This window comes from Martes martes, assembly GCF_963455335.1.
Source record: "Martes martes genome assembly, chromosome: 2".
NCBI classification, from domain to species: Eukaryota; Metazoa; Chordata; class Mammalia; order Carnivora; family Mustelidae; genus Martes; species Martes martes.
In genome coordinates this window covers 33803093-33820789 of record NC_137889.1, presented here as the reverse complement: position 1 = coordinate 33820789, position 17697 = coordinate 33803093, and the positions used below count along the sequence as shown (strand labels likewise).

The window sequence follows — 17697 nt, the reverse complement described above, 5'->3', positions numbered from 1 at the left end:
CTTAACCAACACCCCTCGTACCGGAATTCTCCAAGCCCCGCCCCGCCCCGGCCGCGCCTGCCTCCGGCGCCCGGGTGCTCGCCAGCCTGAGGCGCAGAGGCCCGCGCGGCGCGGGCAGGTGGGGTGGGCGGGGCCGGCGCGGCGGCGCGGGTGGGGAGAGGCGGGCCCTGGAGGGGGCGTGGCCGGAAGCCTTAAAGAGGCTGGGGCCGAGGGGCGGGCCGCAGAGGCCGCGGATCGCGGCGGTAGCGTACTCGTTTTGCAGCCGACCGCAGCGCCGTCACCATGTCCCTGGCGGCCTCGGCGGGCCGGGGGCCGGGGTCCGTGTGGTCCCCAACGCACGTGCAGGTGACGGTGCTGCAGGCGCGGGGCCTGCGGGCCAAGGGCCCCGGGGGCACGAGCGACGCGTACGCGGTGATCCAGGTGGGCAAGGAGAAGTACGCCACCTCGGTGTCGGAGCGCAGCCTGGGCGCGCCAGTGTGGCGGGAGGAGGCCACCTTCGAACTGCCGCCGCTGCTGTCCGCCGGGGCCGCGCCCGCGGCCGCCGCCACCCTGCAGCTCACCGTGTTGCACCGCGCGCTGCTCGGCCTCGACAAGTTCCTGGGCCGGGCCGAGGTGGACCTGCGGGAGCTGCACCGCGACCAGGGGCGCAGGAAAACCCAGTGAGTGCGGGCCGGGGGAGAGGACAGGGGGCGGCGGGCCGGGGAGCGGGGCAGTGCGGGGCGGGGAACGTGAGGCTGGGCGCTGAGATTCTTTTAGAGCGAGCGCAGCAGTCACCGCGCCGCTGTGTCCCAAGGGGACGGATGGAGAGAGGCCTTTGGTCAGGGATCCCCGTGGATGATAATCGTAGTCTCACCTAGGTTCAACTTTTCCTTGGGTCGGCCCGCCGCAGCTCTCCCAGCGCGTGGGCTCTTTGAAGTTGGCGCTGGGGGTGGGGGTGGGGGAGTACCTGGGGTGTTTTTAAATCTGTAGGGACGTCGCTCAGCGCCCGGAACTTAGTAAGCACTTTATGAATTTTCGATGAATTGGAAATACATGTGGGCTGACGAATTCTTCTTCCTAGTGTGGGTAGTGTGGATGTTTGAAACACTCATTGGCTTATGTGGAAAGCCTCCTGGGTATTTCACTGTCCTAGACACTGAGCTGGGAATGGCTGGATCCGGGAGCAGGGAGGATCAAGGTGGAGGGTGAACCCCACTGACACTCTGTGGCCTTAGAGGCTCACCCAGGGACAGAGCTGGGGCATTACAATGCGGGGTGGAGGCCACCCAGAGATGTAGAACCTTCACCCCCACCTCAACTACTGCCTACCCGGTTAGTGAAGAGAATCTGCCTCTCCCTCTTCCCCTTTTTTTCCCCGACCCCCCTGGGCCCCAAAGCCTGCTAGAACAGTTTGGTCTTCACTTTCACACTGAAAATTTTTAACGCTGTTTCCCATGAGCCCCAAGTTAGTAAGGATTTCCCAGTGCTGGTCAGAGCCTGTGTCTGCCCTTGGCCCAGCTACAGTGGGAGGTAGACATTGTTTCTTCTCCACCTTTGTCGGGTTCTCTCTGGTCCTGTTCTGAAAGGATGGCTGCTCACCTGTAGCTTCTCAGTCTAGAGTTGTGTGCTAGGGTATCTAACTCCCACAGGGAAAGCTGGGCACCACCCAGTTCACTTCAAGGTGTCACCCATTTATTTGTTCTCTTTCGCAGGTGTTTGCCATGGAGCGTTTGATTATGGAACATTTGATTATGCTCACGTACTGTACCAAAAGCTGGCCTCCTTGGCTTAATTGGTTACTTTGCTGGACCTTAAATATGCAAATCAGTCATATTACCACAACTCCTACAGCTTGTGAAGCACATGAATTCACATTGGGTGTTTTAGATATAAATGGTATTTTAACTTTCCCTGGTGAAGGGGACGGAAAAAAACAGAGGGTTTGAAGTTACCAGACTCCCTTTTCTGCATCGTGGGTCCAATTTCAGCTTGCATGCTTGCAAATGCAATACTTGATTCACTTATCTGGCCTAAGATGAATAGGCATTTCTGAATTCAAATCAGATAAAAATAGAGAGCCTTGAGGTGAGGATGGATAGGGTATCTCTTGGCATTAACTTACAAGCCATAAGGTGAGCAGTGCCTTTGCTGAGGAGGCGCTGAAGCAATGCTGATTTTCCATTTGACTGACATTTGGGGCCTTGGGTTGGCTTCCTTTCCAGCTTCAACTGGGCGCCATTTGGCCATCCGTTGTCTTGTTCTGTCCCAAGATGCGCGGATATTATCATCTGTCTCTGCCGTCTGTTTCTTGGGTGAACATTTTATTCCCTTGAAAGACTGTGTGTCCCTGCCAGAGAGGAGGATTCCAGATTCCTGGGTCTGGTGCCTACTGTGGTCCTGACTCACTGTTAGGCTTTGGGCTGCTCCGTCTCTAAACACTCAGATTTCCCTATTTACACATGGAGCTTGTTGCCAGGCTTAATTGATATTTATAAAATGTTTCTGGGCTCTTGGATTACTGGGGCCGGTGTGTAGACTCAAAAGGTTCTGTTACTGCTTTGTGAGAAACAAAAACCACCTTAAGTTCCCTATTTTAGGAAGGGTTCAGAGGTCTGCATCTTCTTTCTGTCCTCCTCTCCAATGTAACCCTGAACCTAGATGGTTACTCCCATCTCTACGGTATGGGCTGATTACCACTTAGTCACAGTATCAACCTATAGGAAAGTGATGCTTAGTTGATGTGTTGGGTTCCCCCCCACCAATAATTGCAAACAAAGTCTTCTTTGCCACCTCAGCAGTAGGTGAAATTGTAAACTTTCCATCTGCCGCTTCCTGGGACTTTCCAAGGGGAACCTAGTTAAACCAAGCCTCTCAGCTGCCGCAGTACGTTCCTTGGGCGCTCGAGATAGCTGAGATTTGGAGAGTGAGATATATAACAAGAAGCGGAAGTTTACCAGAAAGAAACTGGTTGGGTTAGAAAAGTCATTTGAACTAGTTATTAAAGGTTTGACTCCACCTTAGATATAAAAAACCAGCAACAAAACAGAAGCTCAAATTTTGGTCTCCTGGTTTGTGTGCATGCGTGCGTGCATGTGTGTGTGTGCGTGCGCATGTGTGCGTGCATGCATGTGTGTTAATCTCGAGCAAAGAAGAGTTGCTGCTGTAGAGTATGACTATTGTCAAGGGTCCAGAAACTCAAGACGTCAAGAGCTGACTGTGCTAGAATTTCCCTTGGTTCTCTTGATAGGCCCTCATCTGTCATACATTTGGAGGCAAAAGTATATGCTTTTCGGGGCTCAGATTTTGCAGACCTCAAATTTAGTGTGATGACACACATCTTTTAAAATGCCACACAGAGGCTGACCTATGGTATAGGTAGGCATAGGTAGGATACTTTCGATAGGGAAGAGTTTATGGCGCCTGTCTTTAAGAGGCAGTTGAAATGCACTAATTTTGCACTTATCCTTACCTGTTAAAGACCCAAAGTCAAAGTTGGGCCTTGGTTAAATGGGAACCAGTGAAGTCTCATGATCATAAAACAGACATGAATCTGCAAGGCAGAAACAGGTAACCAACATGTGGGATTCTCTGCTCAGCTCTCTAGTCTCAGGTAGTTTGGGATCCTAGACTGATCTAAGGGGAAAAAAAAAAAAACTTTCTGGGGTACAAAGAGCAACAAGATGTGGGGAAATAATCTGTTTGGGGCAGATTAAAAAAACATCCATTCAGGCTGGCCATTGTGTAACTAATATCATGAAACTTAATACTGCCCTAGTCTTTCAGCCAGGAAGTCAGAGTGAGTGATGGAGAGTCATTTTCTTACACCTCTTGAAGATGCAAGAGGGAATTTGGTTGCATATGAAAGGATTTGGATATTAATAAAGGTTAGAGATTTTGAAGAACTGTAAATATAGTAAGCATAAGTGTAGTAAGTTGCCAAAGGAAATCTGGGTTATTAAAAAGAAATAAGGGCTCAATAGTTGTTTTTCTGGATGGGTCGGATGCAGAGAAATGGTTTAGATGAGCAGAGAGATAGATAATAAGCAGTCAGTGTTTGTGCCTGTACTGTCAAGCCTCCTCAGTGCATTTAGGATTTTTTGTAACAAGTTGGCAAATTGGAGCAGTGTTACTGATTAAGTTTTTCCTTTCTTGGGATTCCCCTTAAAGATAACATTGGGCCCTACTGGAAACCATTCCTCAGCTCAGGGGCCCCAGTCCCCTCCCACTCCTGTGTAGGAAGCTGAGAGCTCCATGCTGGAGATGCCCGGGGACTGAGACTCTGTCAGCTCTGGGAGAAGTAACCCTAACCTGCTTGAAGCCATGAAGTGAAGTGACTAAGAGGAGGGAGGGGACTTGAGAGTCATTGTTCTGGTGATGGGGAAGAAGTCCCCGCATGGTGTTATTTGATTATGATTTCATCTCTAAGACATTCAGTTAGCTTCGGGAAAGTTTCAACTGCCTTTTTTTCTTTTCTTTTTTTTTTTTGTCTTTAAAATCTATGTTTTTAGTACATTGTTTTAATTGAAGTAGAGTTGCCACACAATATACATTAGTTTCAGGTGTACAACATAGTGATTTTATGCGGCGCTCACAAGTGTAGCTATCATCTGTCACATACATTGCTATTACATTACCACCTCCTGTTCCTTGTGCTGTGCCTTTCATCTCCATGAGTTGTTCATTCCATAACTGGAAGCCTGTACCTCCCACTGCCTTTTACCCATTGTGCTCATCCCCCTACTTCCTCCTCCCTGGGCAACCACCCACTTTGTTCTCTGTATTGATGAGTCTGTTTCTGCTATTTGTTTTGGTTTTTAGATTCCACATGTAGGTGAAATCATACAGTATTTGTCTTTCTCTGTCTTACTACACTTAGCGCTATACCCTCTAAGCCCACCCATGTTGTTGCAAATGGCAAGATCTCATTCTTATGTTTTTGGTAAATATTTTTTAATACCTCTATGTGCCAGGCACTGGGTATAAACAGTGACCCAAACAGACATGATCTTTACTTTCAGGAAGCTCAGAGCCCTGTGGGGAAGATAGACGTTAAACAAATGAACACATGAATAAATAATAATGTATTATGATAAGCACTGTGGAGGAAGAGAACAGAGTGTCATAAGAGAATGGAGGGGGAAGGACATGACTTAAAGAAGGAGATGGCAAATAGCTTCTCTGAGGCTATTTATAACCTTAAGTACAAAGAGATTTTTCTGGTGAAAAGGAGAGGAAGGGGACCTGAGGGAGAGGGAGATGCCTATGCAAAGGCCCTGAGGCAGGAACTCCTGAGAAGTTGGAGAGATTGTGTAGATTGAGGCTGAAGAGGAGGGCAGGGCTTTATTTAAGAGCAGCAGGAAGTCCCTGAGTATTAAAAGCAGAGGGGTGTTGTGATCCGCATTTTAAAAAAAAATCACTGTGGCCACTGGGTGGACAATGGATCTGAAGCAGTCCTCAGCTGGAATCAGACAGCCAAATGGGAGGCAGTCACACTAATCTAGGCCACCAATGGTGGTGGGTTGCACTAGGGTGACGGCCATGGAAGTAGACAGAGGTGGTAGATTTCAGAAATATTTTGGAGGTTCAGTTGGCCTGATTTGTGATGGGTTGCGTGTGGGTGGGGGTGAGAGAGAGGAAGTGATAAAAATGAACTAATAAAGTAGGGAGAGTTTGCTGTTGAAAATGAACCAGGAAGTGGTGGCGATTTCTTTCCCCAGCAGCCTCCATGATACTGGAGTGAGGTCACCATTACAAAGACTGCTTTGGGCCGTGACACCTGTGACTCCACAGTCTTCTGTAGGAAGCACCACTGAAACCAGGGTGTGTGTGTGTCTCCAAGTATTTACAGTTTTAATACAGGCCAAGTCTTTGTTTTGTAATAGTGTACATAGCTAACGAAATCTCCCTGGTGTGCTCTAACATGGCCGACGAAGTCACTGCTTCAAGGAATACAGGACTAAGCAAAGGAAAAACTCATATATAACAGCAGGAAAAACAAACCCATAAGTGAAAAATAAAACTCTGGAGACAAGTAAGTCACCCATTTACATGTTTTGCCCATTAGGGAAGGTAAGTGTACAAAGGAGTCTTGTGCCTTTTTCACTTTGCTTAAACTTCCTTTGGTTACAAAGACCTCTGTTTCTGTAACTACCATCGGAGGGAGGTTTTTAGAAATAGTATCTGATATGTCATTTAATTGTAGCGATTAACTTAAAAATGTTCTAATTACTTTAAAAGCAATACATGTGCTTATTAAAATGTTACCTACCCCAACATGGATTTGTGGACCTTACTCTTTTCCCCCTTAACAGTAATCTCAGATATCTATTAAAATACTACAGTTTTAGGGGCGCCTGGGTGGCTCAGTGGGTTAAAGCCTCTGCCTTCGGCTCGGGTCATGATCTCAGGGTCCTGGGATCGAGCCCCGCATCGGGCTCTCTGCTTAGCGGGGAGCCTGCTTCCCCCTCTCTCTCTGCCTACCTCTCTGCCTACTTGTGATCTCTGTCTGTCAAATAAATAAATAAAATCTTTAAAAAAAAAATACTACAATTTTAGTTGCCATATGTCCTAGAGAACTGTGGTCCATGCTCTATAATCTTGGAGACCCTAGCTCTGGCTTAGCTCCAGAGGGATTAAGAAGCCCTTGCCTACTGGAGAAAGTGATAAGAGGTCATTTCAGGCCTTATCTTTCTCCCTGAGCAGTCCCCTTGGGTGGCCTTTGATTCTGGTTTTTTTGCAGATCTCTAAGCCTTAGGGCCTTTGAATTCCAACAACATCAACACCCAGACCCTTGTATTGGCCTTTGAAGAAAATCAGTCCCCTGCCAAGATCATATGTTTTGGAAAAGACTTGGCAGCGAGAACTGCTCCCCTGAAGGTGTCCTGATCTTGTGGCCCGATCCACAAAAGCAGGCAGGCTCAGGAGACCAAGCCTGGCTTTGCCTGCTTTTCCCTTGGCTGGGTGGGGACCACTTTGGTCCTGTGCTCTGCCATGTGACCCAGGGCAGGAGCTCAAAACATCTGTGTGAGTGAGCAGGGTAGTGAGTGATGATTGGTTGAGGTCCCTGTTCGCACAGGGCCGTCGGCGGTTTGCTGGAAAGATGTGGAGAAGGGTTTAATCTTAGGTTCAGCCCAGTGGATTAAAGACCAGGGGCAACCGAGGTATGAAGGCAGAGTTCTGCTTCTTAACAGTTCTTAGTTTTGGCTGTGGCTTGTTTGCCAGTCCTTTTCTTAACACTGAAGAAGCAGGTTACCTTCTGCTAACCATGCCTTTGGCAAAGGAGCTGCTTTTAACTACTAATGAGATGAGAAATTCCTTTCCTGCAGGGAGAAGTCTGTAGATAATCTGTTAGAGAAAAATCAAGGATTTTAGTCTCCAGGGTGTCCCCAAGGGACACATTTAGGAATGTGGCTGTGGAGAGAAAAAAAGGCAGTGGTAATTAAGTGTCCTTTCCTGAAGGCTGGCCTTTGTATGGAGTAGAGGGGAGGCATTTATAAAGAATCCCAGAAAAATTTTTCTAGAGGTGTGGCTGCTATGCACTTCACTTTTTAAATACTCTTTTATGAGAAAGGAGGTGGCTAAGCTAGGTAGAACAATTAAGGCTTCCAGAAGGCCTGGTCTGAAAAGGCCTCTTGTGATCCTGAAGAATGGGTGTCCTGTGCAAAGGGCCCTAGCGCGGGCCAGGCCCCTGGATACTTCTTTAGGGGTGTTGCCCCCTCTAACACTGGTCTTGTGGGGTTTTCCTGGTACGTCAATGGCACTTCTCATCTTTACTAAGCCTTGGTTGTTAAAACAGGATTTAAAAATGTGGGGTTTTTTCACCTTTCCTTCTTGGGCCTTAGCTTGATTGCAAGATAAATCATCGGTACTCTGCTTCCTTGCCAGGAAATCTCACTGAAGGAGTGCGAATCTGTCTGTGCTGGGGGAGCAGACTGGTAGATCCCTTATGCTAGGATGTGTTTGTTTTCTCTTGTCCTGGTCAAGAGATGGGGAACCAGGCCACTGCATTTTTGTCCCATTCCTAAAGTCGCTTTGTGCCAGTGATAAAGGACCCCGTGGTCGCCAGGAGATTGTCTTTGACAGACCCATTGAGCAAGAGGTGAGATATGGGATCTGATGGTAGAATATTAATATTTGTGGCTTTTTGAGATATGATCAAGTGAAAAAATAAATTGACAAGTAAATGATTATAGGAGGGGTAGACGTCCATGTTTAAAAAGATGTTGATTTTTTCTAATTTAAAAATTATTTTATTAATTAAAATTTAAATTATTAAATTTTTTTAGAGATTCCATTTATTTGATTTTTTTCCTTTTCTTTTTAAGATTCTACTTATTTGAGAGAGCACGAGGGAGCACGCGCACAAGGGGTATGCACTCTCCCGCGTGCAAAAATAAATCTAAAAATTTTGTTGATATTCTTAAAAAATAACACTTATTAAATAAAATAAAACAAAACACTGGTCTTGATCCTGATACTTCAGTCAGTTATGCCGTCCTGTCGTCTCTCCACAAGGGTTTGGAAGTCCTCTATTTCTTGTCCGTGCTGAAGAGTTGTATCTGAGGGTCGGTAAATTTCTCTGTAAGTTACAGAAAATATATACCGATCACGGCGTTTTTTAAACTCTTACATACTTCTTAATTTTAGAAATGATGTAATACAGACTGATTTTGTAACTGAGTGTTTTCCTCCTCCCTACACATGCATACCGTTGTTGTTCGGATTTGATGGATAAGGTCGGAGAACAAGGAGTACAGCCAGTCAGAAATGTTAGTATTTTAAATTCCCTTCTGAGAACTCTCTGAATGGGTAAACCATGGTATACGTGCCCTTCGAAGAAGGTCTTGCAGCCCTTAGAAGTGGCAGGTATGAAGACTGGAGGGCAATAATGTACAACACACTATGAATAAAATTGCACGTCTGCTCTGGTTACAGCTGAGTAAGGGTTTTAGCTAACGCTTACGAATGCTTACTAAGTGCAGGGCACTGTTCTCAGCGCTTGACATACATTGGGTGGTTTTATCTTCATAACATCCGGATGAGGTAGGGGCTTTATCCCTGCTTCAGAGGAGGAGCCTGAGGCGCAGAGAGGTTAAGTAACTTGCCTAAACTGTCTCAGCTAGTGATTGTTAAAATGTATAGGAAAAAAGACTTCAAGATGATACATAAAAAGGTTATAAAGGTCAAATTAGCATGAAAATGAGTTCATTTTAAAAATTAACAAAAATCTTTCTTTTTCTTGTCTTTTTTTGAAGTTGGCTCCCTGCCCAGCATGCCCAACATGGGGCTAGATCTCACAACCCTGAGATCAAAACCTGAGCTGAGATCAAGAGTCGAATGGTTAGGGGCCCCTGGGTGGCTCAGTGGGTTAAAGCCTCTGCCTTTGGCTCAGGTCATGATCCCAGGGTCCTGGGATCGAGCCCCAAATTGGGCTCTCTGCTTAGCAGGGAACCTACTTCCTCCTCCCTCTCTGCCTTCTTCTCTGTGATCTCTGTCAAATAAATAAATAAAATCTTTAAAAAAAAAAAAAAAGGAGTCGAATGCTTAACCTAGGCGCCCTCACAAAAATTTTTCTGTAACCTGTTGTGCTCACTTTCTAAGAGAATTTCCGTAGAGCAAATAATATGGAAAGGACCCAAAGCATTTTCAATCCGCCTTTTTCTGCTCTCTGTCCTGGAGCCTGGCACTTACCAGCTTTTAGGATTCAGTTTGGTGGCTACAGATAGCCTTTCAGCGCTGCCTGAATGACTGTTTCAGGGATTGGGGTAAAAAAATGAGCCATTTGCCTCTCTCATGACTGACCACAAATTCTTCCAAGATGTTGACAATGGGCAGAGAGGGCCACCTGGGGAGGCAAGGTTGGCCCATTGGTCATTAGGTATTCTGAGTTAGGCAATGATGACCAGCTACTGAGGGGCAATCACAAAACTTGTTAAACTACTTAGCCTCTGTAGGGTACACACCACACATGTTTTATAGGTCATAAACGTTTCCATCCCTGTTTGCTCTGCACTGCTTCTAGGCTTACCAAGCGAAGTTTCTAGACATTTCACCCATCTGGACTCACCCCTTTCCAGAACACCTTTTAGATGTTCTCAGCTGCTAACCCCACGTGATTTTCAGCCTTATTTTGATTCCCTGGTGGAGCCAACTAATGAATTGCTTTGAAAAAATTCTTTACCTGAGAACGGTTGATTGTGTCAAACACCACAGCAGGTGCTGTTCTGTTCTTCCTGCTTCCCTCACCCAAGGCCATAATCCCCTGTGTCACAATGCTTGGTTACCGAGAAGGTGACTCAGGCTACAAGTGAGGTAGAGATTTTGCAGGGGGAGGGAAATGGGTAGCCCACCTCTGACCCTGGGGTCGCGACTAGACCCACAGACAAGGAGCCCTTGAAATTTACACACATGAAAATGTTGAAGTCACTTGTAGAGCTACTGGTCTTTCTTCCCCTCCCTTTCCCAGAGCCCCCTGTGTCTAATACAATAATACAGTATTCATTTTACTGGAGCCCCTAAGTAGGTGGTTCACATAGCCCCTTGGGATTTAATTTTGCTGAGGACCCTGCTTGTGTGTGAGAGTCCTTATTTGGGATGAAATTGTACCCTTTAGCAGGCATATCTTCCCATGTCTAATTATTTTCTCAGGTTTCAAAGTCAGAAAAGGCAGTAATGGTCCCAGTGTAACACTTGGTGATATTTGGTGAGCCTGGGCTCTTGCTCCCACTGGAGGGTATGGTATGCTTTTTAGGGCAGAATCTGGCCCTTTTGTATTTCCAGTGCCTGCTATGTAAAAATGTTTGAACTGTATCTTTGAAAGCCATCATTTCCCTGTTCGTGTCTGCCCTCTGGAATGTTTTAAAGGAAAAACATGTTTGCTTCAGCTGCAGAAAGATTATTTTTGACACATACCAGCCAGTCCCTTATGAGTTTAATCCCGAAGGTCTGCACTGCTGTGAGACTTTCCATTTCCCAGAGCAAGAACTGCGCTGCCCTCACCCTGCCACATTCCGATGGAAGGCCCCCTGTGATCAGCTTTCCTTGTATTTGAGCTGTACAGTGAGAAACGGTGCGCTCTGAAGCAGACTGGCCGAGTCGATTGGCCGTGGTTGGATAATTTTAGCTCTTCTCAAAATGACTGTTTAAAAGGCTAAAAGCCCAGGAGATTGGACAATGCAGATCCAGGCAATAGAAGACATAATTGGATTTTTCTATATTTTGAGCTATTGCCTTGTCTTGTGTTTGACGCCCCCCCCCCAAAAAAACTCAAAACCCCCCAAACAAAACCCTAAACCCCAAAAACTCTAAAACAGCAGGCAGCCTATTTGGATAATAGGCATTTTTGCCTATATATGCCCAGAACCATCACTTGAGTGAGGGGTGGAGAGGGGTAGGAAGATTGAAGTTTTCATTCTGTACTATTTTGCATGATTTGAATTTTTACTTTATGCCTGTTATTACTTTAAAATATAGTTTATATATAAGTCTTCTGTCACTTTCTGTGTAGTCAGAGATCCTTTTGATTTTTGAAGAACTGGGTTTTTAATTATAAGTTAAAATAATTATTTGGTTATAGAAGGGACCGCTTGATTTCCTTGATTGGTTGCAGGACTTTTTCCAGAATATGGGCTTAAAAACAAACTCACTACCTTGGGATGATGGGTTTCTTCCTGTACTCTGCCCTTTGGACTAGGAAAATGAACCCAGCCCTGATTTCTGAGATAATTCCAGCTTTCTGGGCCTCCATGAATGGTAATGCTGGAACACACCCACTCTGCCATCACAGGCTGTGTGGCTATGCTGGGACTTCATTATTTATGAACTACTTCATGAGGTGGTAGAATTAAGTGAGCTAAAAAAAAAAAAAAACAACAAAAAAAAAAACCAAATTAAAAATAAAAAACCAAAAACAGCAACAACAACAAACCAAATGGATAGAAACACTTAGAACCAAATTGATGCTTGAATGTCAAAACCCACAAACGTGTCTGGTTTGGGATTCCTTAGGGTGAGCCATTCATGAATCGTGGCTTTCATTTATTATTGAATTATGCATGTGCCAAAAGAACCCTTGCTTAAATGGTTTGAATTTTTAATGATGAGGGTAATACTATTAGAAGAAACAATTCCTGTCTTCTTTTCCAGCTTTAATAAATCCGGCACAGATTTTTTAAAAATTCTGAGCATTTGCATGGGATGCTTACCTGTGCTTCAGTCTGCTTTTCACATCCTTCAATAGGCCTGTGCCCCTTCTTGGCTACCTGGTATTTGGTTTTAGGTTTGCCTGTAAAAATAAATTTTAGGAACAGTTGATGAAGCATCTGTTCTCACCTCCTAGTGGTTTTAGAGATTCCCCAAACAAATCCCACTTTAGTGCCCAGGACCGAACCTATGCATCAAGTAATAATAGGTCCCCCAGGGAGGATTCTAGAATTGGTTGTGGCGTCACTCAAAACAAACAGACTGGCGCTGATACTTTTGGAGAGGCAGGCTGGTCCCAGGAGCTGTCGACAGCCTGCTCTGAAGGTCGCCTCTGCATCCCCTGGGAGGCTAAGGGACTGAGTTGTAGGGAAGAGCTTGGGGAGGCGGCCTGACCCACTGTTTCCCCAGGGTGAAGAGGTGAAACTGCCTGCGGCTAGTGTGGTCATCTGAGCTCCGCAGTCAGCTTTCAGCAACTTCCCCTTTCCAGGTGCCTGCAATGCGAATTTACAAAAGCTAGCCACCCTTCATCACCGGGGCGACCACTGAGCCACGTGACTGTCCGAAGAGGAAAATACAAATGATTCTCTGGATGTCTAAATGACAAACATGCAATCGCTTCCAGGCTAAGTCTTAGAAAATAGATTGGAAAGACACCAGACTGGCGGGGGTGATGCTGTGTAGAAAGACATTGCATCTGCCCCCCACCTCCAGCTGTGACCTGTGGTTTTAAAAACCATAAAAGATTTCCCCCTAAAGGTCCAGAATCATAGCTCACCTCATTTTCTCCAATGTTGGCTGTATTTTTTAAAAATCCAGTCTAAGTTCTTCTTGATGACTTTGCACACTGGACTTTCTATGTAATCTTATGATTTATGATGGGTGGCCAGCCATGACGGATTTCCCCCTTTCTTCCGAGAACACTTCTTTTTTTCTTCTGATAGGACTCTTAAATGAGAAGCTTAAACTTGCCTCAGACAGAATTTAAGTTTGAACCCTCCTCTTGTATGTTGCAAAGGGGAGGTGAGTCAGGAGAGAGTGCAAAGCAGGAATTTTGGTGTAAGAGTAGGGGCTTTGGAGAAAGGCAGTACTGACTCAGAATCCTGCCCATGCCCTTTCCCAGTTGCAAGACCTTGGACAAATCACCGCATTTGTGAGGCTCAGTGTCTTGTGAGACTTCGATGAGGACATCCCTAAGCGTGCACAGTGCTGGGTATGCTGTAGGCGCTGTTTAAGTGTTAGGTGTCTGCTTCGCTCTGCCCCTTTCCTTTCCGTGTGTAATCAGCTGAGCTAGTGGGGCAGCGATCTGCCCTGCAAGCAGACTGGCTGAGGGTGAAAGAGGAAACTGCTCGTTTGAGGAAACCTATCATTTCCTTAACGTCCCCGGCCCTCAGCTCTTAAGTAGGTCATGACACAGAACATCCAAATGTGGTTTCTCGGTCTGACGGTAACCCTAGGGATGGCTCTCAGTGAGCCACGCACTCAGACTTTTCTGCTCTGTAGGGGTCGTGCTACTCATCAGCCTCACATTCTTGCAGTTCCCCAGATGGAAAATGCCCAGGGGAGATTTCCTTTTTCTGACATCTTCTTTCAGGAGAGTTGGGCTGATATCTTCAAGCAGTTTGCAAACGACCAGTTGAAATACTTGATAATGTTTGAAATATTCTTTTTTTGGATTAGTAAGGTAGGAAAGAATGCTTCCTTTCAGTTTCTAATTTTTTTTTAGGGTGGTAAAATATACATCGCAAAATTTACCATTTTCATCATTTTTTTAGTGTATAGTTCTATGGTATTAAGTACATTCACATTGTTATGCCACCCCTCACCACCATCCCTGGCCAGAACTTTTTCATCTCCCCAACTGAAACTATACCCTTTAAATACTAATTCTCCATTCACTGCTACCCCCAGCCCCTGGCAACCACCATTCCCACTCTATGAATCAGACTACTGTAGATACCTCATATAAGTAGAATCATACAATGACATTTGTTTTTAAAGATTTTATTTATTCATTTGTCAGAGAGAGAGAGCACGGGCAGGGGGAGCAGCAGGCAGAGGGAGAAGCAGACTCCCCACTGAACAGGGAGTCCGATGTAGGACTCCCAGGACCCTGGGATCATGACCTGAGCTGAAGGCAGATGCTTAATCGACGGAGCCACCCAGGTGTCCCACAATGTTTGTCATTTTGTGACTGGCGTGTTTCATTCTTTTTGGAAAAAAATTTTCTCTGTCTTATATTTTCTATTATTCCCCAGCAGGGACTGTTCTATAAATGCTTGCTCTTTTTTTTTTTTTTCTCTGAGTTGTATGTGTAAATTTGCATTCTGCCTTCTTAACTGTTTGTGTATGATCCTTGCATTTTTACCCTGTTGGCGGAAAATACCAGTCACAGGAAATGACTGGATGGAATATTTGTTTGACTTATTTTATTGTTAGAAATAGCTATTAAATCAAGATTTTGAGTGACTGTACATTAAATACAGAATCAGATCCTGTCTTTGCCTAGTGGGTGTCTTCTCAAAAACGAAACTGCAAGTTCTGCCCCCATTCCCCTACCCCACCCTCTCTATTCCAAAGAAGAGAGCCCAAGAATGTGTTTATGTAAGAGGTTGGTGGTAACAGAGAAGAAAAGCCGGTTAATGGGGATGCTGAACGTTGTTTTAGGCTCTTCGATTCAAAGATAACCTCTCAGCCTTTCTCCTTGTAGGTGGTATACCTTGAAATCCAAACCCGGAAAGAAGGATAAAGAGCGAGGAGCAATTGAGGTTGACATCCAGTTTATGAGAAACAACATGACGGCTAGCATGTTTGACCTCTCCATGAAAGACAAGTCTCGGAATCCATTTGGGAAACTGAAGGACAAGATCAAGGGGAAGCATAAGGATAGCGCATCGGACACCGCCTCAGCCATCATTCCCAGTGTGACGCCCTCCGCTGACAGTGATGATGAGTCTCCTTCCAAAGACAAGAAAAAGAAATCGAAGATCAAGACCCTGTTTTCCAAGTCGAATTTGCAGAAAACGCCACTTTCCCAGTCCATGTCCGTCCTGCCTACTTCAAAGTCAGACCGAGTGCTGCTTCGTCCTGGAGACTTTCAGTCCCAGTGGGAGGATGAGGACAATGAGGATGACTCCCCCTCTGCCTCAGATGGTAAGTTTGCTCCTCCTTCTTACTTGGGCTCTCTCTCTCTCAGCCTCTTTGCACTCAGAGAGAAGAAGCAAATCTTAAAGAGAAGGATTTTAATTCAGTTCCTCGATTACTGAAATGATGGTGGTAGTCATGATGGTCATGATGGTGGTGATGGCAGCCATGATGGTGGTTAGTCTTGGTCAGAAAGGCTTCTCTTTTTAAGCCCTCTGGTTCCGAAGAATGTATAAATTCCTTTTCTAAAATGTCTGGCTCAGGGCTCCTGGGTGGCTCAGTCAGTTAAGCCTCTGCCTTTGGCTCAGGTCATGATGCCAGGGTCCTGGGACCTACCTCGGGTTCCCTGCTCATTGGGGAGCCTGCTTCTCCTTCTCCCTCTGCTGCTCCCCATGCTTGTGCTCTCCCTCTCTCTCAAATAAGTAAAATTTAAAAAAAAAAAAAAAGACTAAAAAAAGAGAATTTTTTTTTAAGATTTTATTTATTTATTTGACAGACATATCACAGGTAGGCAGAGAGGCAGGCAGAGAGAGAGGAGGGGAAGCAGGCTCCCCACTGAGCAGAGAGCCTGATGCAGGGCTCGACCCCAGGACCCTGAGATTATGACACGAGCTGAAGGCAGAGGCTTTAACCCACTGAGCCACCCAGACGCCCCCAAAAGAGAATGTTTTATCTCTGTAATTGATGTAGATTTAAAAAGCTTTTGGAGTTAACAGAATGAATGTATCCAGGCCTTTTCTTTTCCTTCTTTTCTTTTTTTTAAATTAAGGGTAAAATCATAGAACCTTAGAGTAATTCTGACATTTTATTAACTCATCAGGTATTTATTGAGATCCTATTAATGTGTTAAACCCTCACGGGAATCATCCTTAGTGAAAGCTGAGGAATCTAGGTCCTTTAACTGTGAATTAACTGTGGATTTGAACTTCAGTTTCAATGACCAAACCTTACTGTTGGCCAGATCCTGCCCTTCTCATTGGTTTAATGCAGGGTTTCTCAACCTCCGCTCTGCACTGTTGGTAGCTGGGGCCAGATAATTCCTCATTGTAGGGGCTGCCCCATGCCTCATAGGATCTCTAGCGCTATACCTGGCCTCCCCCTGTTAGATGCCAGGAACACATCCCCATGCCGAGAAGCAGAAATGCATTCAGACACGTGAGATGGGCACCCCCTTCTGGTTGTGAACCGGTCGTTTAACTTCTTGTTTCCTTTTAATCTTTTTCTTCCCACAGTTATGTCTCACAAGAGAACAGGGAGTGCAGATGCTAAGCAACTGAACCAGATCAATTTCAGCCTTCCCAAGAAGGAAGGACTCTCCTTTCTTGGCGGCCTTCGGTCTAAGAATGACGTCCTTTCTCGCTCTAATGTCTGTATCAACGGGAACCACGTTTACATGGAGCAGCCGGAAGCCAAGAGCGAGACCAAGGACAGCACCCCCTCCTCCTCCCCGTCCCCCCAGGGCTTCAGGAAGAAGCATTTGTTCTCCTCCACTGAGAACCTGGCTCCTCGGTCTTGGAAGGAGCCTGGGGATGGAGGGGCGGTGTCTTCCGACCGGTGGTTCTCTGAGTCTTCCACCAAGGACTCTCCGAAAACCATGTCTCTGCCATCCTACCGGCCGCAGGGCAGTGGGGATATTCAGGAGAGCGCGGCTCCCGCGAGCTTAGAAGCCACAAAAGAAACCAAAGAGAGCAAGAAGCAGGAGAACAAGAAGTCCTCGTTGCTTTCTCTGGTGACAGGAAAGAAGGACGTGGCTAAGGGCAGTGAGGGCGGAAGTCCGCCTACCATCCTGGGGAAGGAGAAGGAAGGCGCGGCGCCGGAGGCCCGACCAAGGGATGACCGGCCGGGGCCTGACGAAGGCCTACCGAAGAGAACTGAGAAGGACACTCTGGCTGTCGTCTCTGGACGGGGTAAATCCCTGAATCCCTTTGAGGAAGTGCAGATCACAGAACCGGAAGCCGACCGAGAGCCCAAGTCAGAAGCTGTACCACCTGTGGGCTCTGCACGGGCTCCACAGACCAAAGCCGTCAAGCCTCGGTGAGTCTCAGCCCTCCTCGTGCAGGGCTGTTCGTGGTGATCAGAAAGGTCTGCTGCTGGAGCAAACCTTGCCTGGGGATCCAGGGTGGTACCTGTGTATGGCAAGCATTCAGTGGTCTGAGTAATTTCTACCAGCCTGTTGGCTGGCCCGCCCTGCAGAGACTGCAGCGATGGGCCCCTGTCCCACACCGCTGCCAATAGGTACAGTCTGCCCCATCTTGATAGGATGATCAGCCCCCGTGGAACGCCCTGGTTTGTAGCAAATTCCGAGTATTCCAGGTGGGGCATACCAGATTCTGATTGTGGTGTGTGCAGAACATGTTTTTTAGAGTCCTCATCACG

At 46.3% G+C, this 17697-nt stretch overlaps 1 protein-coding gene across 2 annotated transcripts in view; it reads left to right on the top strand.

Moving 5' to 3' along the window:
- The first annotated feature begins 220 nt into the window (after positions 1–220).
- RAB11FIP1 (RAB11 family interacting protein 1) overlaps positions 221–17697 on the top strand; it is a 31505-nt gene continuing 14028 nt past the window's right edge. For both annotated transcript variants that reach the window (XM_080796818.1, XM_080796817.1), the window contains exons 1-3: positions 221–659; positions 14888–15330; positions 16554–17355. In XM_080796818.1, the coding sequence (XP_080652944.1) occupies positions 283–659; positions 14888–15330; positions 16554–17355 (1622 nt within the window). In that variant the 5' untranslated portion in view covers positions 221–282. The remainder of the gene's footprint in view (positions 660–14887; positions 15331–16553; positions 17356–17697) is intronic.